At 41.4% G+C, this 26,917-nt stretch overlaps 1 protein-coding gene across 1 annotated transcript in view; it reads right to left on the bottom strand.

The window, feature by feature from the left end:
* Positions 1-7,885: 7,885 nt before the first annotated feature.
* Bfar (bifunctional apoptosis regulator) overlaps positions 7,886-26,917 on the bottom strand; it is a 36,138-nt gene continuing 17,106 nt past the window's right edge. Inside the window, exons 2-8 of the mRNA XM_051181463.1 lie at positions 26,523-26,859; positions 22,170-22,374; positions 21,399-21,568; positions 17,155-17,299; positions 13,777-13,950; positions 11,921-12,123; positions 7,886-8,991 (exon numbers count right to left, since the gene is read on the bottom strand). Of these exons, the coding sequence (XP_051037420.1) occupies positions 8,799-8,991; positions 11,921-12,123; positions 13,777-13,950; positions 17,155-17,299; positions 21,399-21,568; positions 22,170-22,374; positions 26,523-26,785 (1,353 nt within the window). The 5' untranslated portion in view covers positions 26,786-26,859 and the 3' untranslated portion in view covers positions 7,886-8,798. The remainder of the gene's footprint in view (positions 8,992-11,920; positions 12,124-13,776; positions 13,951-17,154; positions 17,300-21,398; positions 21,569-22,169; positions 22,375-26,522; positions 26,860-26,917) is intronic.

Below are 26,917 nucleotides of genomic sequence, written 5' to 3'. Positions count from 1 at the left end.
GTGAAACCACAGGTCAGAAGAATGGCTCAGTGGTTAACAGTGCTTTCTGCTCTTTTAGAGGACCCGAGTTCATTTCTCAGAATGCATATTGTTTTGACTCTGGCTTCAGAGAATCTGACACACTTGGCCTCTTCAGGTACCTGCCCTCACATGCACATTCAAACACACACACACACACACACACACACACACACACACACACACACACACACACACACCACAATTAAAATAAATCCTTTTAAAAGACAAAGCATCCCAAAGTTTTGGAATGTACTGGGCAGTGGTGGCAGATGCCTTTAATCCCAGCACTTGGGAGGCAAAGGCAGGTGGGTCTCTGTGAGTGGTCTACAAAGCAAGATCCGATCCAGGATAGACTCCAAAGCTACATAGAGAAACCCTGCCTTGAAAAAACCAAAAAAAAAAAAAAAAAAAAAAAAAGCTTTAAAATGAAAGAAGGAAGCTTTTGCTCTCTGCCTGCTTACTCTCCCTTTCTCTAAGGATGTTAGAGCCTACTTCTTTGGGATTCCAGTGTATGTTGAAGACTAGCTGAGACATCCAGCCTTGTAGACTGAGGAACTGCTGGATTCTATGACCTTCCATACATATAGGCAGGCAGTCATTGTCGGATTAGCTGGACCACAGCCTGTAAGACATTCTAATAAATCCTTCTTCTATATATGGAGTTCTGTTCTTCTAGAGAACCCTGACTAACACAAAGCAGACTTAAGACCAAAGCAGGCTCTTGGAGAGGACATACAAAGGATAGTCCATGTGGAGGTATACTATACCACTAAGGAACTTAGTGAATTTTCACAAGTCTGGGGGAATATGTGGGCATGGATTTTAAGGGTGAGGGAGAATGGTGGAAGGAACACAAAACTGGCACAGACCAAGTTTACTGATAAGTGCACTTTGAGTAGAGACTTTAGGTTTACTACAGAAGTTCGAATAGTTAAAAATCAGTGTAAGGCCAGGCAGTGGTGACATATACCTTTACTCCCAGCCCTTGGGAGGTAAAGGCAGGTGATCTCTGAGTTCAAGGCCACCTTGGTCTACAGAGTGAGTTTCCAAGACAGCCAGGGCTATATAGAGAAACTGTCTCAAAAAACCAAAAACAAGAAAAAACAAAAAGGTGTTAAAAGTCTGTTTGAATTGTGGGCTAAAGCAAAAGAGTTGGCCCACTGAAAAGGAGTTGGAGATGTCTGATATCTCTTGTTTTAGGGTTGGTGAAGGGATTTTAAGGCTCAGGGAAGTTGCAGTGCTATGTGAAGGCTCAGAAGAATACCCTTCACTAATCTATAAGATACAAACTGAGAGGGCACCAGCACATTTGAAGAGCTTTGTTGTCCTCCTTTTCCTTGTGCCAAACTTTAGGGTTGGAGATGCTGCTGCTCAGTTGGATGAATTAAATGCAATGGGTTTAATTAGGCCCTGTGGTAGCAGGGGCCAGGTGGCAGGACTGAATTGCCTAAGGCAAGATGATCATAGTCATCATGATGGGCAGCACAGACAAAACAATGTCCATAATGGCCTGACTTGTAATGGCCAGCACAGGCAAAGTGAATTTTATGGTGGCATGACTCGTATGTACCTTTGGTATTGACTAATCAGGCATGGTGTGTAGTGGCATCTTGCTCAGCTGGTAGAGAGTGAGACTCTTAATCTCAGGGTTGGGGGTTTGAGTCCCATATTGGATGCCAATTGAAGATGGGGATTTAAAATGGGTTCACCAGACCCAAGATAAATGATAAATAGGTATTTATTATGGAAGGATTTACATATATAAGAATAAATAATCATGTGGTCTTCCTGCTTCAGAAGATGCTGTCTCTGCTCCTCCAATGCTCTCTGAAACCCAAGAGAGCACCAGACAGCCCCTCCTCTAGCTTAATCAATCATGTCTGCATCTGAAACCATGTTCAAAGGGTGCAGCCACTACTACAAGTTCACTGGCAAAGCAAGATGCCACTACAACAGTGTTGTCAGGCATGAAACACATAAGAAACCACTTAATTTTTGTATAAGCAGAAAAATTCTCAAACAAAGGGAAGGTTATATATTGGATAATGGCAAAAGGGAATCTCAGCCTGTGAATCTATTTCCAGATTTTACCCAGTATTTAGACCCAGAATCTCTTGAATGAAGAAGGGCTGGCCAGGTTGCCCCAAGGAAGGACCTTGAAAAAATACCTAAAAGTTTTACTGTTTGCATTTCTCCAGTCCTTCCCCTAAAGGGATCTACGGCCTTTCATGAAGGTAACTGTATAGTGGAGGAAAGAAAAAAAAAATCAAACTTTTTGGGAATGATTGAATACGATTCTGAATTAACAATGATTCTGGGAGATTCCAAGAAACATTGTGGCTTTATGGAGGTCAGGTGATAAACAGTTTTGGCTGAAGTCTGACTCACAGTAGGTCTAGTGGGTCCCCAAACACACCCTGTGGTTATTTCCCCAGTCCCAGGATGTATAATGGGAATAGATATAAAGTTGGCAGAATTCTCACACTGGTTCCCTGACATGAAAAGCAAGTGCTATAATGGTTGGAAAGGCCAGTGAAAACCAATGGAGTTGCCTCTATTAGAGAAAATAGTGAATTAAAGACAGTATCACTTCTATAAAAGAGTTACAAAAATTAAGCCAGTTGTGGTAGCAGTGATCCCAACACTCCAGAGACAGAGGCAGGTGTATCTCTGTGTGTCTGAGGTCAGTTTGGTCTACAAAGTGAGTTCCAGGAAAGCCAAGATTGTTACACAGAGAAACCTTGTCTTAAAAAACAAACCAATAAGCTGAGCATTGGGAGCACATACCTTTAATCCCAGTCCTTACCAGGCAGAGGCAGGCAAATCTCTGTGAGTTCAAGGCCAGCCTCGTCTACAGAGCTAGTTTCAGGACAGGCTCCAAAACAATACAGAGAAACCCTGTCTCGAAAAACAAAAAAACTAACAAACAAAAGAGAATTATGAAACTTAGTGCCACCATCAAGGACTTAAAAGATGCAGGGGTGGTGATTCCCACCATGTCTCTCTTTAACTCTTTTCTGTGGCCAGTGCAGAAGACAAATGCATTGTGAAGAGTAACCATTTACTATTGAAACTCAGTCAAGTAGTGACTCCAATTTCAGCTGCTGTACCAGATGTGGTGTCCTTACTTGAACAGATTAACACATACCTTGGTACATACTAATTTAGTAAATGCCTGTTTCTGTGTATCTGCCCATAAGGATTTCCTTTCAGTTGGCAAGGCCAGCAGTTTACCTTTACAGTTTTATCTCAAGAATATATTAACTCTCCAGCCCTGTGTCATAACTTAGAAGGGATCTTTACTAAGCATCACCTGGTGCACCATCTTGAGGACATTATGCTGATTGGACCAAGTGAACAGGAGGTGGCTTTGAATTCATTGGTAACACATATGGGGAGTAAATCCAACCAAACGTCAAGGGCCTTAGTGAAATTCTTAGGAGTCCAGTGGTGTGGGGCATGCAGATATTCCTTATAAGGTGAAGGATAAGTTATTGCACTTGGCTTTTCCCACCACCAAGAAAGAAGCACAAAAGTTAGTGGGCCTATTTGGATTCTGGAGACAGCACATTCCTCACTTGGGTGTGTTACACTGGCCCATGTACCAAGTGACTAGGAAAGCTGCTAGCTTTGTGTGTGCGTGTGTGTTGAGAATGGGGGTGGGGTGTCCTGGGACAGAAGAAGGCTCTTCAAAAGGTCCCAGCTTCTCTACCACTCAGATCATATCATCCAGCAGATGTTACTAGAGGTGTCAGTGGCAGATAAGGATGCTATTTGGAGCCTCTGCAGACAACTATTCTCCTTTTGAAAGTCAGCCCTTGGCCTGCCATTGGGCCTTATTGGAAATTGACGTTGACAATGGGCCACCAAGTTACCATGTGACTTAAACTGCCTGCCTATCATAAGCTGGGTATTATCTGACCCACCCAGTCATAAAGTGGAATGTGAACATCAGCAATCTATTACCAAATGGAAGTGGTATTTATGTGATTGGGATGCAGCAGGTCTTAAAACACAAGCAAGTGACCGGGTGGTAGTGACACATGTCTTTAATCCCAGTACTCGGAAGGCAGAGGCAGCAGATCTCTGAGTTTGAGGAGTTTCAGGACAGCCAGGGCTATTACAGAGAAGCCCTAAGACACCCTGTCTCAAAAATCAAAAACAAAATAAAACAAAACAAAAAAAGCACAATCAAGTTACATGAAGAAGTTACCCATTTAAATTCCTATGGTTTCTTCTGTTACAATGCTGTTGTATTGTGTGCACCTACAGCCTCATGGGGTATAGCTTATGATTGGGTGAATGAGAAAACAAGACTAGGTTACTGATGGTTCTGCATGTTATGCAGGTAGCACTCAGAAGTGGACATCATTACAATCCCTTTCTGGGAAAATGCTGAAAGACACTGTTGAAGGGAAATCTTCACTGTGTGCAAAATGTCAGACAGTACACATGGTCATGGACTGGATGGGATGGTCAGGAACTTAGAAAGAACGTGATTGAAAAATTGGTAAAGAAGACACTTGGGGAAGAAATATGTGGATAGATCTCTCCAAATGAGCCAATGATGTGAAGATACTTATGTCCCATATAATTGCTCATCAAAAAGTGATTTTAATTGAGGAGTAAAGTAGACAGGATGACTTGTTCTGTGGACAGTCAGCCTCTTTTCCTAGCCATTCTTGTCAATGCCCATTGGGCCCATAAACAAAGTGGCCATGGTGGCAGAGATCAGGGTTATACTGAGCTCAATAACATAGACTTACCAAAGCTGACCTGGTTGAAGCCACTGAGTGCCAGATTCCATATAAGGCACCATTCCCCAAGGTGACCAGCTAGGAAAACCTGGTGGCAGATTGATTGACTATAGTGGACCACTTCTTCAGTAGGAAGGATAATTCTTTGTCCTTACTAGAGTAGATACTTATTCTGGTTATGGATTTGCCTTTCTGTCAAAACCCCTACTTAGAAGATTCCATATAGTATTGCTTCTGACCAAAGACCTCACTTCACTGAAAAACAATTACAATAGTGCATTCATGATCATTCAATCTACTGGTCTTACCATGTTCCCCATCATCCAGAAGCAGCTGGCCTGATTAAAAACAATGGGATATCCTTTGGAAGACACAATAATAGCACCATGTAGGAGGTAGAAGCCTGGAAGGTTGGGGCAGGGTTTTCCATTAGGTGGTACATTCTTTGAATCACTGTCCAATATATGGTATGCTTTCTCCCACAGTCAGGATCCACAAGAATCAGGGGGTGGAAAAGGCAATAGTTCCATTCACTATCACCTCTATTGACATGCTAGGAAAATTTTTGCTTCCTGTTCCTGTGATCTAAGTTCTGTTGATTCTAGAGGGAGTAATTCTCCAAGAGCCACAAGTATTTCATTGAGCTGGAAGCTTAGACTTTCCCCTGGCCACTTTGGGCTTCTAATGCCCCTAAACCAACAGGCTAAGAAAGAATAACAGTGTTAGGAAGGGTGATTGATCTAGATTTCCATGAGGAAACTAGATTGCTTCTCCACAAAGGAGGTAAGAAAGATAGGAGTACAGGTGATCCTTCAGGGTGTTTCATGGTGCTACCATGTCCTTTGACTAAAGTCAACAGGAAACTACAACAGCCTAATCCAGGCAGCCTAATTCAGGTGACAAAGGGTATAGACCTATCAGGGATGAAGGTATGGGTCAGTCCTCCAGAAAAAGAACCAAGACTTGGTGAAGTTCTTGCCAGGGGTGCAGAACATGTAGTAGAGAAAGATAGTTATAAATGCCAGCCAAGGCTATGTGACCAGATACAGAAATGAGATTTTTGACATGAGTGTTCCTGTTTTATTTTGTTAATAATGCATTTATATAGATGCTCACGTTTTATTTCCTCAATTTCTTTATGTAACATCAATTAAGAGAATATCAATGGTTATCATATTTAAGTTTGAGATACTAAAAGAATTTCCCTCAAGGGACACTGCCACTATTCTGTTTTTGTGTGTGTGATGGTATGAGTGATAGTTATGTTAGGTATAATTATGACTGCTTAAATACATAATGCATTTGTTAATTGTATGCAGTTATATTAGGTGTCATTATGACCTGTTACTGTTTTCATTTGTTAAGTATTTATGCCCTAAGGACATATTGTGTCAAGTTAGCATGGGGTAGATTTATGATGGTCATTCTTGGTCGTCTTCTGATAACTAAAATCCAAAATTCTACATCTATGAGGAATTTTTGCTTAATTTGAAGTAGGTAGTCCACTTCTAATCCAGATCTTTGAGATAGGAAGACACCTCAAAGGTGACATCCCTTGGGATCTTGGGGTGGAAAGACACACCTTTAATTTGGGTCTGGCCTTCTGCTGTAAGCTTTGCTTGCCCTTGATTTCCTATCAAGTCTATTCCTTCACTGGCATTAGAGCCTATTTCTTTAGGATTCCAGCTCACCCAGTTAGACTGAACAACTACTGGATTCTTGGACTTTCCATTCACAGCCAACCATTGTTAGATTAGCTGGACCACAGCCTGTAAATCATTCTAATAAATCCCCTTTAAATATGTATGTTGTGTGTGTGTGTGTGTGTGTGTACACAATGCTTTTCTAGTTTTAAAAGATATAGTTGAGACTATACCCTATTATTTCCATTCTTTTCTATTATTAAATTAATGCCTCTTGAAAAGCAGTATTAGGCTGGGGGTGTGGTTCTGTGACAGAATATTTGCCTAACCACAAATAAAGTCCAGGGTTCCAGCTTTAGCACTTCCAACTTTTGGATACCAGAGGCATTTCCCACTTCTGTCAATTGTTTCTCAGGATGTTGCTATGTTAGTAGAGTGCTTGCCTTAATGAATAAAGCCCAGAGTTCTATTACTACCACCATATAAAAGTGGGTGTGGTTGCATGCATCTGTAACTCCAGAATTCCAGAGATCCAAGGATCAAAAGCTTAAAATCATCTTGGGCTATATAACCAGTCTAAGGAAGCCTGTATTGCGGTAAATAAGGATCAGGATAAACAAATAGGCCGAATAGATGTTTATTCAGGGAGAAATAACTTACAACCTAGACAGATGAACACCAGGAAATTCAACCCGATCCTCTCCTGTCCGAGTCACGCCAGAAAGAGAGCGCCTTCCTGGCCCCCTCTGACCTCCTTCCTCAGGTCACCTCCGCCCATCGCTCCACCCCCCAATGGGCGTGGTCAGTGCTACAGAAGGACTATCTCACTACAAGCCTGTGTTACATAAGACTCAGATTTGGAGAGGTCTGAATGTTTCATATGGACACCTCCTTTTTTATGGCCCCAAACCTTCCTGGAAGGGTAGAGTGATGCAAGGATTAGAGCAAATCTGTGGTCTTGGATGCCCACTCTAATGGAAATTAGAGCACCAGCCCATCTGGTTGCTGTAGGTCACATCTCCTCTTTTCCCAGAGCAGATCTGGGCACTACTCATCTTTGAAGTATGGTGTTGGTACATGTGGGGTCAGTGTGGAAGACCACAGTTGGGAATGGGATACTAGAAGGCTGCCTACTTGTGGTCTACCCTGGGCACTACTGAACCTAGGACAGCCACTGGGTGCAATAACCTTTGTTAGCCAATCCCTAATTAATCATGGTAAAGGAAAGCAGGAAGCAATCTCCATGGTTATGTCCAGGAATACACAAATACTACAGCATGTGCCTGAACCACTGAGTCATTGTCTCATGTAGACAAAATCAGGTGGCCCTGAGGCTCCATGAGAAAACTGAGAGAGAACACTTTTCCTTCTCTGGAGAGATCACTAAGCCCAATCCTGGCTCAACAATCCGCTCAATGCTGGATTTCTTTGTATTTCTTCAGCAATTAGAGTTCTCTACAGAAATTTCATTTGTATAAAAACCTTTAATTTTTATTTCAAGTAATTTTTCCAAACTTTCAAATGCAAAGTTTAAGTGAAACCTTAAAGGGTTAATGAATTACCACCCCCCCTCCAACACACACACACTTTCTCTCTCTTTGGATGTAAGCTTGTTTCTACAAGGCCAAGGCTGATGAGCTCACACTCTACATCTGCTGTGCAGCAGGAAATAAAGGTCACTCTTCAGCTTACTCCATATTTATGATCGCAGCACTTGGCATAATTATACCTGCTGCTACACTCCAGAACAGGACAATAAAGATTATACATTATACAGTATGAGAGCAGCTTACATATTATTTCCTTGAATAGACTATACTGGATTTATCCTGCAGATTAAATTCTCAAAGCGAAACTCGAACAGTGCCCTCAGTCACCTGACTGTCTCAGCCTGATGGGAATCTCATTCAGCTTCCTGGTCACAGGAAGGACAGCTGTATTTCCAATAATCAAAACAGGAAATAAGATAGCTGACCATCTTCACTCAGCCTGAAGCTGGCTTTACCCTGAAATCTACCAACTACTCAATAAGAAATTGTGATTGAATTCTGGGCTTTTCTCTGTATTTTGTGTATGAAACTACCTATGTCTATGACCAAATCCTATCCTTGTTTTCCTGAACTTGACCCATAGGACAGGGCTGACCTCAATAAGCCTGGTTTGGGGAGCCTTGTCAGTCCATGAGATTAAGGCTACTGACCATGGTGGCCTTCTTTGTTTTTGTTTTTGAGACAGGGGAAGAGGGGACCTGGTTGAAGCCTTGACTCGTAGAAGCAGCACCTTGCTTTACCAGGGGTAGAAATGAGTCGCTTGCCTTTTGAATGCAACAGTTTGGACATCAAGGAGATTCAAGGGCTCTCCTGGACTTTGCGGCTGATTATAACACTTGGGTTTCCAGTCGCCGGACTTCTTTGACCACCAGATCAATGTTAATAATTGGGTTGAAGTACAGAGCCCAGTAAAACAAACAGTTGCAGACAAACTGCGGAATGAGTGGCCAGAACATGGCCATGAATAGACCCTGCGTAGACACTTTCCAAAAATGGCTCCACATCCTCTGGGGCACTGTCCTGAAAAAAAAAAAAAAAGAAGAAGATTGGTTGGGGGTGGGTGCGCTTGGATGTGCTGGGGCAGTGAGGATCTGCCCCTGTTAACTGTTCACACGCTTGTGGAAGTACCTCTGCCTCACCCTAGTACATGCTCCCTATGGATGTTCTCTGGGCACGCTGACACAGCCTCTACCTGCTTTGTGGTACTTTTTTATTTCTGACACAAAGTCTCATAAAACTCAGGCTGGGCTCAAACTTGCTATGTAGCTGAGGATGACCTTGTACTTCTCATTTTTCTGTCTTTGCCTCCTGAAGGCTGGGATCTTCAGGCATGTACCACCAATATCCTGTGCTGGGGATAAAATATAGGCAGGGATAAAGCACAAGTACTTGGGATTAATATTCTCTAAATGAATAAGTGAATAAATGACACATGAGAGATTTATAACTATTTACAAGGCCAGGAACCAATATGAAACTATGTGGTGGCCTGTCTGCCTGTAACTGTCTTCTTGAAACAGCTTGAATTACTTTGGAGTTGCCTGCCTTGTCTATCTGGGGGATGTGAACATGTACTCTATGACTGAGCTATACTTCCAGCCCTTCCCTCCCACACTTTCCCCATGTGGTCTGACTTGGCCATGAAAGTTCAGCACACTCCTGCTGAGTGGGCACATGACTCAAGCTGGACTAACCAGAGTAAAGGCTTGTTTCAAGTGTGATGGGAAGAGAAGTGCCTGCTTTTTCCTGGCATTACTAGGAAAGCTTTGGGGCAGCCATAGGTCACGATGGCAATAAGAGCTGAGTAGCACAGGGAAGGGCAGCCTGCAATCAAGGGGGTCCTGAGCCAGGCAGCCCTGAGAAGAGTATTTGGGTCTCTGGTTCCAAACATGCTTTCTACTCTAGGTGGGCATTTCCTTTGTAGTAAGTTCAATTAGGTAGGTTCCTGCCACTTGTCACCAAGTGATCTATTCAAAGATGTGGTAGCCCAATGCTAGTATCCTACATTATTCCAGGGAAGCTATTACTGTACTGCTCCTTTTTTACAAATGACCTGCTTTTCCTTCACTTGTCCCTTGATTATTAAAATTCTTTAAACATTCCCCCAGAGATTATCTGGTTTATTATTAAATATGGAAACAATTAACACTAAGAGCCAGGCCTGGTGGCACACACCTTTAATCCTAGCCCTTGGGAAACAGAGGCAGATGGATCTTTGGAAATTTGGTCTACATAATGAATTCCAGGCTAGACAGAGCTAGCTACGAAGTGGACCCTGTCTCAAAATAAAGAAATAAATACATAAAAATGAAAACATAAAAACTAAACAAAACAAAACCAATGAACATAAAGAGTCGGAGATAATAGTGTATGCTTATATTCCCTGATACTCAGAACCCTGAGGTAGGAGGTAATCAGGTTGAGGTGATAGCAAAACCCTGTGCTAACTAGTTTTTTGTCAACTTGGTACAATTGAGAAAATGTCTTTTTAAGATTGGCCTGTAGGGGGGGGGGGGCTGGAGAGATGGCTCAGAGGTTAAGAGCATTGACTGCTATTCCAGAGGTCCTGAGTTCAATTCCCAGCAACCACATGGTGGCTCACAACCATCTGTAATGAGGTCTGCTCCCTCTTCTGACCTGTAGGGATACATTCAGATAGAATACTGTATACATAATAAATAAATAAATATTAAAAAAAAATGATTGGCCTGTAGGGGTCTGGAGAGATGGCTCAACAGTTAAGAGCACTAACTGTTCTTCCCAATGGCCCACGTTCAATTCCCAGCACCCACATGGCAGCTACGAACTGTCTGCAACTCCAAGATCTGATAGCCTCACACAGACATACACGCAGGCAAACACTAACACACATAAAATTAATTAATTAAAAAAATTCAACTTATGAAGGAATGATTTATTTTAGCTTACTGTTTGTAGTCCATCATCCAGGGAAGTCAGGGCAGGAACTAAAGCAGAGGCCATAGAGAAGTGCTGCTTATTGGCTTGCTCCCCACAACTTGTGCAGATTGCTTTCTTATACTACCCAGTATTGCGGTTTAATAAGGATCAGGATAAACAGATAGGCTGAATAGATGTTTATTCAGGGAGAAATAACTTACAACCTAGACAAATGAACACCAGCAAGTTCTACCAGATGATCTCCTCTCCACGTCCCACCTGCAAGAGAGCGGTTCCCGACTCCTCCTCAGAACTATTTCCATCAGTCACTTTCTCCCTACCCCTCCACCCCCCAATGGGCATGGTCAGTGCCACAGAAGGCAACAAAGTGAATATCCCACTACAACCCAGGACCACTTTCCTAGGAATGGCATAGCCTACATAATTCTTATCAAGAAAATGCACCACAGGCATTTTTTAATTACTTAATTTTATGTGTGTTAGTGTTTAATATAGACCCTGTCTCTAACAAGGAACAAAACCAACTACTACACACAATACAGTCTGCTTCCTAGACACAAGTAACTTTCTTATTTGCTGCTTAAGGAATATTTTTCAAACCAAAGTCTGAGGAATCTAGGCAGATTTTTTTTTTTTTTTTTTGGTTTGGTTTTTGAGACAGGGTTTCTCCGTGTAGTTTTGAAGCCTTTCCTGGCACTCTCTCTTGTAGACCAGGATGGCCTCAAACTCACAGAGATTCACCTGCCTCTGCCTCCCTAGCATTGGAATTAAAGGCGTGTAACACCAACACCCAGCTCAGATTTTTTTAAGGCTTAATTTTACTTACTTAATTATATGTATATGCATAGTGTCCATGTATGTGTTTTTACACATGAATTCAGTACAAGAAAAGGATGTCATATCCCCTGGGGCTGGAGTTACAGGACATTGTAGGCTACCTAATATGGGTGCTACTTTAAAGAGGAACTTCCTCATTGGTATTTCTTTACTGCCCCATTGCTCCCACTATCTCCCACAGAAAGGTACTTACTTCAACTCGCTTCTTGACCAGATCTTCCAAAAAGAGAACAACTCCAGAACAGACAGCAGCATGGCATTGACGATAAGGAAGCGTGATGTCCAGTAGTGGACCTCCAGCCAGTCCCAGGCAAACTCTGCAATCAGCTGGTATGGGAGAAAGGAGTACTTGACAAGGAATTCTCTCCATTGCCTCCATGTGGGCTCCCTCAGGTCCTTGAAGAATAATACAATAGTCCCAATCACAGGATTGACTTCCACAGTGATGGTAATGGGAGAGCTTTAATAATCTAAATTTTACTTTTTCAGATAGCAACTTGTTGGCCTTGAAATCACATTTTTCCTGCCTCAGTCCAGAGCTCTAAGATTAAAAGCATGTGCATGGCTTAAAATGGACTATTAATATATCAATCTTCCATGTAATAATCTATCTTAAAATAGATAAAGATGGGGCTAGAAAAAAACAGGTTAATAGTTAAAGATAAATGCTGTACAAGAACCAGAGTTTGGATCTTCCATACTTCATAAAAGCCAGGTATGAAGCTGAACATTGATGGCGAAGGTCTTTCATCTCAGCATTCCAGAGTCACAGGGTTTCTGTGAGCTCAAGGCCAGTCTGGTCTATAGAGCGAGTTCCAGGACACCAAGGCTGCACAGAGAAACTCTGCCTTGAAAAGCGAGCGAGAGAGAGAGAGAGAGAGAGAGAGAGAGAGAGAGAGAAAGGAAGGAAAGAAGGAAGAAAGGAAGGAAGGAAGGAAGGAAGGAAGGAAAAAAGGAGGAAGGAAGGAATGAAGGGAGGAAGATTTCTTGATAGCATGTACTTACACTTTTAATTTGGTGTTAACAGACAAAAAGTCGGGGGTTATTGGTGCTTATGGAAATAGAAATAAGTCACAGCCTCTGTGTACACAGTATAGCAGGCATGGAATAGCTGGAAATTGGGTAATTAGAGGAACACCCTGCTTTAGCACTCAAGACCAAGATCAGTAGGCAGGCCTTTGGAGATGTGGAAATTCTGTTTTAGCATTTATGTGTATGGGTTACAGACCATAATTCCTACATGCATGATACTTTGAGAAAGACTATAAGAATTAATCTAGCTGGACAGTGGTGGTGCACGCCTGTAATTCCAGCACTCAGGAGGCAGTGGCAGGAGGACCTCTGTGAGTTCAAGGCCAGCCTTGAACTCACAGGCCAGTCTACAGAGTGAGTTCCAGGACAGGCTCTGGAGAAACCCTGTCTCGAAAAACCAAAATTATTTAACAAAGTAATCTAACAGCAGCAAAGCAAATGATTTCAAATGACCACATAGAATCAGAGAAGCAGTCCCAGTAAAAGGAATCTCCCAGAAATTGGGGAGCAACATATGGCATGGAAGAAACAATTGGCCAATGCCAGCAGTTATCCTGGGCCATGGCTTACTGTGAGGCCTTCAGGGAAGATCCAAACCCTGCTCTGTAGCAGGCTAACTACTAGCCTTTAAGGACCTTCCCAAATTTGAAAGGCCACACATTTAATCTCTTAGGATGTTCTGGACTTACAATGACTTCTTTTGCAACAAAAGCAATGCTTTTTACAAAAAAAGAAAAAAGAAAAGAAAAGAAAAGAAAAGAAAGGAAGGAAGGAAGGAAGGAAGGAAGGAAGGAAGGAAGGAAGGAAGGAAGGAAGAAAAAGATTTCAAGACTAAAAGGGCTATCACTCTGGTTGGGTAGTGTAGAAAATGAAGCTGGTTTCCAAGAGAGGACCAGTCTTTCTTTTCTTCTGGGAAACTCTTCCTGCAAAATTCACACAAAGGCTAGTGTACTCTCTCCAGTTCTATACAATATTGTGATATGGTAGAATTACTCTTTCTAGGAACTATGTACCTACCAGAAGCTTGGTGAGGATGTCCTCCCCAGAGCTGCCTTCCTGAAGAGGGCAGATGGTATGGATGAAGGGTAGAAAGGAGTCTGTGTAGTCAAACAAGTACAGGTACAGCAAGCCAAGCCTTGGGGAACTCTTGAGGGCATACAGCAAGAACAGGGACCTGCCTGGGTTGATAGCCTGCAGAGGATAAAACAGAGAGAGGACCACATTATATACATGGTGGTTGGCCACCTGCACTCCTTCAATGTCCCATGAACTTTGCCACCAATCTTTTGTGTGATATAGAGCTCATTTGTTGGAGTATACTGTAAGAAGCTCCAGTCTTGTTTTGCATGGTTGCACATATCTCTAATGTCAGCAGGAAGCCTGAGAATCTAAGGCCAGTCTTGGTATTAGAACAAGTTCAAGGGTAAGTCACACAGCAAAAGAGTATCTCAAAATGCAAGAAGTGTGATAGTGTATGCCTTTAATCCCAGTTTCAGAAGATTCAATTCCTTCTTCTGGCCTCTGAGGGCACTTGGCACACATAGAGTACTCAAACATGTAAGTAGGCCATACACCCAATCACATTCCAAAATATATATATTAGGCTAGTCAAGACAGCTTAGTGCATAAAGGCACTTGCTGCCAAACCTTGCAATGTAAGTTTGATCCCTGGGACCCATATAGTAGAAGGAAGAATATCCTTCCAATATCTGTACATTGTCCTGACTTCCACACATGTGCCATAGTAACTGCATGTATGTACACACACCCAGAGATAAACAGTATTATAAGACATACCACAAGTTTGGCAAGGTGTTGAACACCTATCCTGGCACTTGTAGAGTAGAGGCAGGATTGTTCAAGACCACTATCAGCTTGGGATCATCACAAACAAAAACCAAAACCAAAACCAAGAACAAACTGTATATATTTCCAACTGAGAAACTCCATACCCATTTTGCTGAGAGCCATTATCATTCATTACAGAAGTAGCAATTAATATTCTAGGTATCATCCCACCAGAATTAACTTCTGATGGAGAAAATATACTGGGTGCTTTATATTCTCAAAAAAGGCCCCAGAGAAAGGAAATTCTTTCTCACAGGGCATCAGCGTAAGAGCTGCAGCCTCTGTATCTCAGCCATAGTTTTCCCCTTTAATCAGTTAACAGCACTTTTTACAAGTCTCATCCCCTCTGAGATTTAGTCACGTATTATGTGTGTGTGTGTGTGTGTGTGTGTGTGTCCCTCCACTCTCCACCCCCTGCAGAGACATGAGGCTCCAGCTTTTCTCAAGATTTTTTCTGCCTACCTGGTTCCAGAAGATATGCATGCCTGGTATTCTTGCTATTGTCAGAGACTTGTTAATTGTATCTGTGTGGAGAGAAATCTTTTCTTTTGTTTTTGTTTTTCGAGACAGGGTATTTCTGTGGCTTTGGAGGCTCTCCTGAAACTAGTTCTTGTAGACCAGCCTGGTCTCAAACTCAGAGAAATCTTCCTGCCTCTGCCTCCTGAGTGCTGGGATTAAAGGTGTGCAATACCACAGACCAGCTTGAGGAGAAATTTTAAAGAGAGTTTTTAGAGAGAGAACTTTTGGGAAGAACATTTTTGAGGAATAAAGAGCCATGAAAAGAATGACACATGTATGAACTGATTTGTTCACTCAGATCATTTAAGTCAACCCAATCTGCCTGTTGTAAGTCCTCTGCCTGAAGCCTCACTACCATTCTTCAAAAATTAGGATACAATTGGAAGCTTGAGGGAGGAAGATGGTAAGTTCCAGGTATGGCTACACAACAGCGAAATTTTGCCTCAAAAAAAAAAAAAAAAAAGTCTAACTGTTTGCCTATCTGTTAATAGAGCAACCAACCAACCAATCATCTATGCTGGGTATTGAACATGGCCTCTGGTGCAGACATGATAAGATCTATCAATAAGCTATCCCTGTGATCTCATTAACACAGTCATTTTCTCTTTTTTCAGTGGGTATGTCTGTCTGTTATTTAACTACTGCTAATGATGGGCATAAGTTTCTGTGTGTGTTTGTGTCTGTGGTTTATGTTATCACATTTGTGAAGGTATTCTCCCCTGTGTGCAAAGGTCAAAGATCAACAATAGTGACCTCTTTCTTGTTTTTGTATCACAGTCTCTCACTGAACCCTAACCCTACCAATTTAGCTGGCTAACAAGATTTTGGGATTCACCTACTTCTGACCTACTAGAGTTAGGATTATACACATAGGCCACCATGCCTTGCTTCTCCATGGGTGATGGGAATCTGGACTCAGCTCGTGTTTGCACAGAAAGCACATGACCCACTGAGCCATCTCCCTAGGCCAGAGGGTTATTTCTGTTTGTTTGTTTGGGTTTTTGATACAGGTTTTTTTTTTTTCTGTGTAGCACTCACTATCCTGGAACTCCCTCTGAAGACCATCTGGTCTCGATTCAGAGATACACCCTCCTCATCTCCCAAGTGCTGGGATTAAAGGCATGCACTGGGACCCTGTGCCCTTAGGCTGCTTTTAACTTACTGCTATGACCAATTTTTTTTTTCCCATCCAGACTTGATGGTGCATGTCTGTAATCCCAGGACTAAGGAGTCTGAGGCAGGAGAACAGTGAGTTCCAGGCCAATTTGGTTAACAAAGACAGACTATGTTTAAGAAACAAAATAGCAACCCACCTCCCAAGCCAGTGCAGTTTACATTGTGAGGTTATTAACAAATTGTCCACTAGATTAAGGCTCAATTCAATAGCTACAAAGAGGAGTAGGTTCTTTCATATTATATCAAGAATGGGTAAAAGTCACTTGATTGTTCCATTTGCACCTCTTGAACTACAAACAAACATTTTCCACTATATATTTAAGAGTTTATACAGTATTATCTTCCTTCACAATGCCTCTTTCAATATACATGTCTATATATCCAAGATACTTGCTCTTTAGTACAGTATACATTATATTCTATCTGTGAAGGAAAATCAACTGACATAGTCATGATGAAAATCAAGCTATCAAATACAGTTTAGATGAAGCTGTGTATTATTTGTGACCTAATAATACCACTCTTTTACATATATTGTGAATATTCACCTGTATATATGAGCTCAATAAAGAGTGATGAAATGTCTAAAGCAGCACTATTAGTGTTAGTGAAAACAGAAAAGTTGTCCATCAACAGGAAAATCCATAAAGTGTCACACATACATCTAGTGAAGGATTACATTAATGAGAAACAGAATGAACTAGAGTCCCAGGGAGAAGAAACTATGTGCAAAAGACTATGTATGGTTCTTGCATCTTGCCTGTAATACAATGCATCCTGTGGACACAACCCACAGATAAGGGACAGAGACCTGAGAAGGCTGTGTTTCACCCACTGCAGGAATGAATTTACCTTGTACTCCCAGAGATTCTGGGGTGGCTTCACACCCAGGGCTCTCACACGCTCCAGCTCCATCAGGATAACTCTTCTGTGGCTACTGTTTTCTATGGTGTATGGTGCACTGGAAAATTCTTCCTCTGTCAAAGTTAAAAGCAACCTGGAAGGGGAAGGGGTAGAAATGACTTTTGAGAATAAAATGGAATGCAGAATACTGGGTTCTGCCTTACTGTGCTTGGAAAGGCAGAATGTTAAATGCAGGCAGCAGTGCAGATGACTGCTAAGAGCAGTTTGCTTACTACCAGTCAGTTACCAGTAGGAAATATCTTCACACACTATTGTCATTATCTATGTAATTCTGCAGAGAGTAGCATCATGCCCATTTTATGGATCAGAAACTGGCTTCAGAAATAAAATGACTTGCCTTAGGCACATCAGGTTGTTTGGTTGTTTGTTCTTAAGGCTCTAATCTGTCAGTTACAGATTCCTGTAGTCATATATGACTTTATTTTTAAAAGGGTATGTGCAAGAGAAAACCAGAAGGAAATCCAACTGAACATTACTACAGTAAAAGTGGTTGTTTTAATTGGATTTAATAGTGCACATCTGTAATACTAGTGACTTGGAAGGCTAAGACTAGCTAAGTCTGAGACCAACCTGGAAAATATATTGAGATCTCAATCTCAAAAAACAAAACAGTTGTTGTGTTGGGATATTGATTCAACTTGACATTTTTTAAATTTATTTTTAAAGTTCCAATCCCAGTTCCCCCTCCCTCCACTCCTTAGAGGGGGTAAGGCCTCCCCTAGGAAGTCTAAGTCTGCCCCATCATCTAATTGAGGCAGGACCAAGGCACCTCCCCACCCTTCACAATCCTGTGTCTAGGCTAGCCCATATAGAATGGGCTCCACTTTTAGTTTGTGCATTAGTGTTAGATCTTGGACCCAGCGCCAGTTGCCTTATATATTGTCCCAGCCGCATCATTGTCGCCCATATTAAAGGAGTCTAATTCAGTCTTATTCAGGTTCCCCATTTGTCAGACTGGAGTCAGGGATCTCTCACTAGCTCTGGTAGCTGATTCTGTGGTTTCTCCATCATGGTCTTGACTTCTTTGTTCATATTATTGCACCTCCCTCACTTCAATTGTATTCCAGGAGGCTGGCCCAATGGTTAGTTGTGGATTTCTGCATCTGCTTCCATCTGTTTCTGGAAGAGGGTTCTATCTTCTCTGGGGTTGTGGGATTATAGGGTGGGTATCTTTTGCTTTATATCTGGTATTCACTTATGAGTGAGTATATATTATATTTGTCTTACTGAGTTGAGTCAGGGTTACCTCACTTAGGATGTCTTTTTTTTTTTTTTTTTTTTTTTTTTTTTCTAGTTCTGTCCATTTGCTTGCAAATTTTAGGATGTCATTGTTTCTTTCCACTGAGTAGTACTCCATTGTGTAAATACACCACATTCTTAGTTTGAAGGTTGTCTAGGTTGTTTCCAAGGTCTGGCAATTATGAATAATCCTGCTATGAACACAGTTGAGACAGTTGAGTAAATGTATTTGTGGTATGAGTGTGCCTCCTTTGGGAATGTGCCCAACAGTGGTATTGCAGGGTCTTGAGGTAGACTGAGCCCTAATTTTCTAAGAAATCGCCATACTGATTTCCACAGAGGCTGTATAAGTTTGCACTCCCATGGGCAATGGAGGACTGATCCCCTTTCTCCACATCCTCTCCAGCATAAGTTGTCATTGGTGTTTTAGATCTTAGCCATTTTGATTGGTGTAAGATGGATATTGATTCAATTGAATAAAAGTTATAAACCTCTTATTTATTTTTCTCACTAATAAACAATTATCTAGGTGCTAGAGAGATGGCTCTGCTGCTCTTCCAGAAGACCTGGGCTCAATTCCTAGCAATGATACGGTAGCTCATGACTCCATTTAACTCTAGGTCAAGGCATGTGAATGCCATCTTCTGGCCTCTGAAGGTGCCTAGCATGGTATATAGACATAAGTGGAGGCAAAATCACACACATATAAAAAAATAAATTTAAAAATCACTATCTAAAAAGTAAATACAATGAAAAAACAAAACAAAATGTAAAACTAAACAAACAAAACTCCAATAATTCACTTTTACAAAACTTCACATTGTAGGCCTAGAGCTCAGTGGCAGAGAATGTAAAAGATGGGTTCCTTCATATAATTAAGAGTTCATGGGAAACTATGGTGTGAGAAGTGAACAGCCAAGCTCAGCCAGGGTATACACTGTGAAATCTGCCTCAAACAAACAAAAGCAAAACAAACTCAACAACACATTTACATAACTGTATAAATATAAAAAAGCTAGGGCTTGGGAAGGGCAGAGAAAGGAACTGGCATGTTCAAAGGCCTATGTGATCCTCAGCAGGGCATCCTGGCAAGCAAACACACTCAGATTTGAAAATATATTTAATATAGGGCGCAATATATCACTCAGGTTGACCTTGGACTCTGACCCTCCCACCACCTTCCAAGAGCTGGGATGACAACTGTGTACCAACATGCTCAGTTATGTCTATTGTGGTATTAACAGCAATATTCTGTGAAGAGTAGTAACATAAAGACACTGCACTCTTGTCATAATGTCTTACATTATGTTTTAAAAATAATATTCTTCCATAGTGAGGAATAACATAGAAATTAAAATGTCACTGATATAAAATGAGTCAGCCCTGTGGAAAAGACAGATTGACTCTGTGATGCAGCTACTCTTTTCCAAAAGAATTCCCAGAATACATATCTACATGCTATGGGGAACCTCAGAGCAATGTTAGCATCTTAACAGCTGTCTTTTCTACTATACTAACATAATGGTAATTTTCCATTTCCCTATGACTGTTCTCCTGTGATGCAAATGACACAGCCTGACCCTGAAAGAGTCCCAGCTGCAGACTTACCTATCGCAATTTGTCTGATAGCAGAATACCTGCATTCTGCTTGGAAGGACATTCTTCCTCCCTCACATCCTCTCTTTGGCCCATTCCCTCATTTCTCCACTACTTAAACCCTGTGGTTATATTCAATAAATGAAACTTAATCAGAATACTGTCTTGTCTCCATCTTTCAAGTCTCTTGTCCCCTCATTCTCACTCCCTCCATCAGGGTCCCATCAACTGACCGCGCAGGCTGGAGCAACACACAACCTTGTGTGTGAATGATCTTAGTACCACTCTTCAGAACAGCTACAAATGGAATCAACTCAATCAAGTGAAAAACTGACAACCTGGCTTTTCAGACACCAAGTAAAGCACAGGCGCATGCTTTTCTTCATGTATGAACTTGAAATTATGGGAAATTATGGGGGGTTACATACTGTATGACTGCATTAATATACAAGAACCACAGACAAATACACTTCTGGATAAAGGGAAGGATTTGCTTTTGGGAGTCAGGAAATTGTTCTAAAGGTAGACTGGTTGTATATCTGTGAAGACATTACAAACCCATGTTTACATTTGTTAATGTATTACATTTGTTTATGCTGTGGAATATTTGTCTTAATAATCAAAGATGTGGTACATTCTTTTATGTTGCATTTGCATAACTCTGTGAAGTTGTGCTATTTTTCCTGTCTAAAATACCTGAACAGTCAATAGCTAGGCTGGAGAAAGGATAGGTGGGGATGGCAGGCAAAGAGAATAAATAGAGGAGAAAACTAGAAGAGAAAGAAGGAGAAGGAAGAGGACTCTAGGGGCCAGCCATCCAGCTACACAGCAAGTCATGGAATAAGTAGAGAAAGTTATATAGAATAGAAATAGAATAGAGAAAGATAAAAGCCCAGAGACAAAAAGTAGATGGGATAATTTAAGAAAAGCTGGCTAGAAACAAGCCAGGCTAAGGCTGGATATTCATAAGAAAGAATACGACTCCATGTGATTCATTTGGGAGCTGGGTGGTGGACCGTCAAAAGGAGGAAAAGAAGAAAAAAAAAATCCAACAACACATATTTATATACTTCTAATAACGATCTGTGGCAGGTAGAATGTATGTCACTAAAGTCATCTACAAACATGAGATGCCAGAGGTCCTTTATGGTTTTTTTTTTTTTTTTTTTTTTTTTTTTTTTTTTGGTTTTCTTTTTGACGGGATTTCTTTATGTAACCCTAGCTGGCCTAGAACTTACTAGGTAGACCAGGCTGGCCTCAAACTCAGAGATCCCACCTGGCTCTGGGATTAAAGTTAGGCATGCCTGGCCTGGTGTGTTACATTTTGTTTTCCTCACCTTCCATTTACTCTCTCAGATAAGAACCTTTCTCTGTACAGAGAGGCCCAAGGGCCCAGCTGTTCTAACCAGAGGACAACTTCTTCTGCTGTCCATTTGGCCACAGCCTTGTGCACCAGGAGGCCATGCTCAGACTCTCTGCTGCGCCAGTGATACACAAGCAGGATGACCTGAAAGGAGACAGGCTGTCAGAAGTAGAAAGATCAGTTTCTGAGGATGTAAGTGTGAGGCGGGAAGGGGTATGGAAGGGCTGCATCTGAGAAACCATGCCAAGCCCATACAGGAAAACAGGGACTCTCTGCCATAGCAAAGTGAGGACAGTGTCTACAGACTCACTTCTGCTCATGGCTGGGCAGAGGGATCTGGAAAGAGTAGACAGCAGACAGCCAAGGAACAGTTGTGTCCCTGACCCCACCAACTCATATGCCTTTTCTATAGGGAAAACTTTAAGATTTCAAGGAGTCTTTGCATTGGCGGTGGTAGGTGTGCTCTTAAAAGTCAAGCATCAGCACAGACATGGTTTCTCAGTCTTGTTCTGCCTCTTTCCTTAGTTCTAAAATATAGGTCATTATGATGCCACTCACTGCACAGATCAGGAGGAGGACTGAAGAGGACAGAGCTAACCCTTACCAAGGCAATTCTCTGTTATTAACATACAATTTTAATGAGGTAGACACGGTCACACATCAACTGTTTCAAGTGATGTTAAAACAACTGACTTCACAGGTAAATGTGGGTAACGCAGGGCACAGATTAAACAGTCAAACTTACTGCCACACCAGTTAAAGCTGTGAGTACACCAGAGAAGAATCCCCCTCCTCTCTGCTGATTCACTCGTGCTGTGCTGGCAGTTAAGGGACTCTGATCATTCCCATATTTTTGAAAGGCTGCAAGACTCTGCACTATGTCGTTATTCTGCTGAATGTCTTCGATTCGCATTCTAATGGCATCAGGAAATAACTTTTCAATGGCATCCCTGTGGAGAAGAGAGAAATCACAGGACAGATATTTGACAAAACACATAATTCAGAGACCACACTCACTAATACAATCATTGCATAATCCACAAGGGTGCACAAGGGTGCAGCAAAGAGTTCTGCTTTGTGATAAAAATAAAAACTTAAGAACATGTGAAAAAAAAAAGAATTAGAAGAACAATCTATGTGTCCACCATTAAGGAAACAGCCAAATGAAATATTTCCATCAGATTCATTTTTCCTGAAGTACTGGGGTTTGAACCTAAGGCCTCATATGTGGTAGCAATGTGCTTTGCCACTGAGCTACAGCCCAGCCCTTGATGTATGCATGCCATACTCACATTGCCAGGTGTGGTACATATATCTTTAAAACTATACCTTTAAATTTCAGGGGCAGAACTCTGTGAGTTCCAGGATAGCCTGGTTCATACAGGTTAGCCTGGGTGACACAGTGAGACTGAGTCCAAAAAAAAAAATACAATGATTGTACGCACACATGTTCCATGGATGATTGGATGCATGTGTGAAGGTTAGATGGCTCTTTCTATCATTGATGCTTGAGGGGCAATATTATTATCTGCTGACTCTGAAATATAACACTGAAGTCTTATAAAATACTACATATTTTTATTTTTATAAATGTATCTACTGTGCCATTCTGTATCAAGCTGGATAATTTAGGACATACATAATGTTGGCTGACAACAGTACATTGCAGCATCACACTGATAACACAGTACTGAGGTGGGAAAATACTAGCCTTTTTCTGACAGCACATATGCTGAAAGGTATTTGTTTTTATTTTTTAATTTTTTTGAAAGAAGGTCTCATGTAGCCTATGCTACATGAGACTGAACTCCTTGATCTCTTCCTGTACCAGCATGCCCTGCTTCAAAGGGCACTGGTTTTTGTTTTTATTTTTAACAGATACACTTATTTCATGTGTGGGTGTGTATCTAAGTGTATGTATGGGCACCATCCTGGAGCTGGAGTTACAGGTATCTGTTAGCTGTCATGTGGGTGCCAGGAACTGAACCCAGGTCCTCTGCAAGAGCAGTCAGTGTTACCTCCCCGAGTTCTCTCTCTAGTCCTCTTAAAAAAAAAAAAAAATTTTGAATGAAGTCACAAGTAAGTCATAACTGAAATTACTCTGCAGAAAAAGGAAAGGATTTTGAGGTGAGGTCTTTAGCTTGATCACTAATTTTGAATCTTAGTAAAATAATATAAACAATAATCTGGACATGGCTGTTAATGTTTGTAGCCCCAGCATTCAGGAGGCTGAATAGGGTGATTACTGTGGTTTTGAAGCCAGCCTGGGCTACAGAGTGAGACCCTGTTTCAAAGAGCCAACAAAAATCAAAAGTATATGAATGTATGTGAGTGTACTACTTATGCTATTATTATAAAAATTAGTTTATAGAAGTAGAAAATGAAGTTCAGCTGGAAAAAAGTATTCTATATAGTTATTTTTTGACATAAGTGTTATTTCCTTCTTTAAAAATAAATCTAGTTTATTTTTAATTAAAAATTTTTCTTGAGAATTTCATATATGAATACTGAATTTATATCATTTCTACCTTTCCCTCTTCTCCAATCCTCCCCTTAAAATTAATGATTTCTGCTGGGTGGTGGTGGCAAATGTTTTTTATCCCAGCACTTGGGAGGCAGAGGCAGGCAGATGGATCTCTGTGAATTCAAGACCAGCCTGGTCTACAGAGTTCCAGGACAGCCTAGGCTGTCCAGAGAAACTCTGTCTTGAAAAAACAAACAAAAGATTAAAAAAAAAAACAACAATAAAAAATTAATGACTTCTTCTCTGTAAACATTTTATACCTAAAACCCAGTGAGTTCACATACAATATACATGTGTTGAAGGCTGACCACTTGGAAATAGGAAGGCTTATTAGTGAGCGTGCCCTGGAGACCTCGGATTCCCCTTCTCTCAGCAGTCACTGATTATCTGTGGCTCTTGACCTAGTGGTAGAACCTGAGAAATTTTCCCCCAACCACATTAGCATGTCAACTGCCAACTGGTGGAATGTTTATTCAGGTTTTGTTTAGGAAAAAAGTTTTCAGATTTCATGGTTATAGTTTCTTGTCATGGCTCAAAGATACTTCATGACATCAAGCATCCTGGCCCTCTAGCTATTCCAATGTTTCCATGATTTTCTGTGGGTCTATGGTGTATGGTTGTGTTATAATTAACTGGAGCTGAGTGCCATAGTCATGGATTATCTGCTAAGTCCAGCAGTTTTGGCCTTCTGGAGCAGCATCTGTTTGCTATGAAAAGCTTCTCTGATAAGGAGACAGTGCTGACTTATCAGGCTGGTCTGCTCTATGAGCTCTGAGAGCCAAGCTAGATATGGGGGAGTCTAGGGCTCTTTCTAAAAAATATAATGTTTTATAACATTTACCTATTTAGTATATAGGTTTATGAATGTATTGACTTTGGGGAAACCTTCCCATTTTTCTCTCCATGGCATGTGGTGGAGGACAACTTTTCCCTTTGTGGATGTAGGAGATTAAACCTAAGTAGCCAGGACTGGCAGTAAGTGCCCTTACCCATGGAGTCATCTTGCTGGCCCCCATAGGGCTCTTCTCATTTTCAATTATGTAAAATCAGAGAGTCCTCTTTCCAGGTAAGATTAATATTCAGATAAAGTAAAGCTGACAGTTATGACCAATGCTGGGTTAATGGACTCACCACCTTTGGGTTATTCTACTGATCTGAGAAAGGCTAGGTTTGTTGTTAAGGCAACAGCAGAAACAAGGATCAAAGCTTCAGAGGCACTAGGCATGGGGTACACCCCTTTAGTCCCAGCAGAGATAAGCAGGTTTTTGTGAGTCTCAGACTATAGTAAGACCTGTCTCAAAGAACAATCAAATGAACAAACAAAAACTATACATGCAAAAACAACAATGATCCCCCCCCAAAAAAAATACCCTAAAACTAGGAAGAGCTGAAGAGAAGGTTCTGTGTCAAAATGTTGTTGCTCTTACAAAGGACTTGAGTTTGATTCCTAGAACCCACATGATGTCTCATAATCTTAACTCCAATTCCAGGGGACCCGACACCTTCTTCTTGGGCAGCAGGAGCAAATAAAATGCACATACACACATGCAGATAAAACAACATACATATAAATAAGCCTAAAGCACAAAAAGAAGAGGCTGGAGATATGGCTCAGCAGTTAAGAGCACTAGCTGCTCTTCCACAGGCCCTGAGTTCAATTGCCAGCAACCACATTCATCTATATTGCTATCTGATGCCTTCTTCTGGCACACAGTTGAGAGAGCACTCATATGCATAAAATAAAGAAATAAATCTTTTAAAAAAGAAATCAAAATCAAACCAAACAAAAATTGGAAAGGCCTTCCTTCATGAACTAAGAGAAGAGCTGGCCATCTGAAAGCCCTTATTTCTAGCTGTGAGACAAACTCCAGCAAGTGACAGCAGCCATGGGTTTTATTTATAAATTATGAAAATCAGCATCAGTTTCTAATAGTATAGTTTCATCAATTTCTCCATAAGTATAAATCAGTAAGCAGAGGCAGGCAGATCTCTGTGAGTTGGAGACCAGCCTGGTCTATAAGAGCTAGTTCCAGGACAGGCTGCAAAACTAGAGAAACCCCCAGTCTTGAAAAACCAGAAAAAAAAAAAAAAAAGGCGGAGGGGGATGTTCTAGAACAAGGGGTTACAAGCAATTGGAAAGTGTCATAAGCAAAAATTTATTCTGTTCTTCTTGTAGAACAAAACAATCAGCTAGGCATGTCAGCCTGTGAGGCAAGAGGACAAGTGAGTTTGAAGCCAGCTTCAGCTGAGTGAGATCCAGTCTCAAAAAAGTAAAGAGTAAGTCAGGTTCAGGGGGTGACAGGAAAGGGTAATGGGAGTGGAATTTGGGAGGCAGACAGATCTCTGAGTTTAAGGCCAGCCTGATCTATACAAGCAGCTTCCATGCCAGCTAGGCATGACGTAGTGAAACCCTGCCTAAAAAACAAACAAACAAAACAGAAGGACAGGTGGCAGTCACTTATGAGAAAAGGAATCTCCTAGAATGATCTGCCCTGAGCCTGCTCCTTTTCAAACAGCAGTTCCCACAGAGAAACCACATGGAAAATCCATGCTGCCAATAGCACCTAGTGTTACCTGAGGAGAATGTTGACTTTGGGGAAACCTTCCCATTTTTCTCTGCATTCTGGACACTCTGTCTTCTTTGAAGACATCCACCATAACGCTAGGCAATGCCGGCAGAAGCTATGGCCACAGTTCAAGGTGGTGGGGTTAACCAGGGTGTCGTAACAGCAATGGCAGGAAAATTCATTCACAGAAATCTGAGGGCTGGTGCTGTTGACTGGACTATCTTCCTCCTGCCCTGCCACGTTCAGGTCGTTTTTCTGAGGCTCTTCCATCTCTCAACAAATTCTTGGATCCACACACATGGAAACTTATAGAATCAGGACAATGCTATAATGCATCCTAAGGTCTATGGAGGAAGCAATGAAACATGGTGAATAGTATGAATAGCTGTGTAAGATGCTACT

Source organism: Phodopus roborovskii, unplaced genomic scaffold (genome assembly GCF_943737965.1).
Source record: "Phodopus roborovskii unplaced genomic scaffold, PHOROB, whole genome shotgun sequence".
In the NCBI taxonomy this organism is placed as follows: domain Eukaryota; kingdom Metazoa; phylum Chordata; class Mammalia; order Rodentia; family Cricetidae; genus Phodopus; species Phodopus roborovskii.
This window is presented reverse-complemented; position numbering and strand designations above follow the sequence as displayed.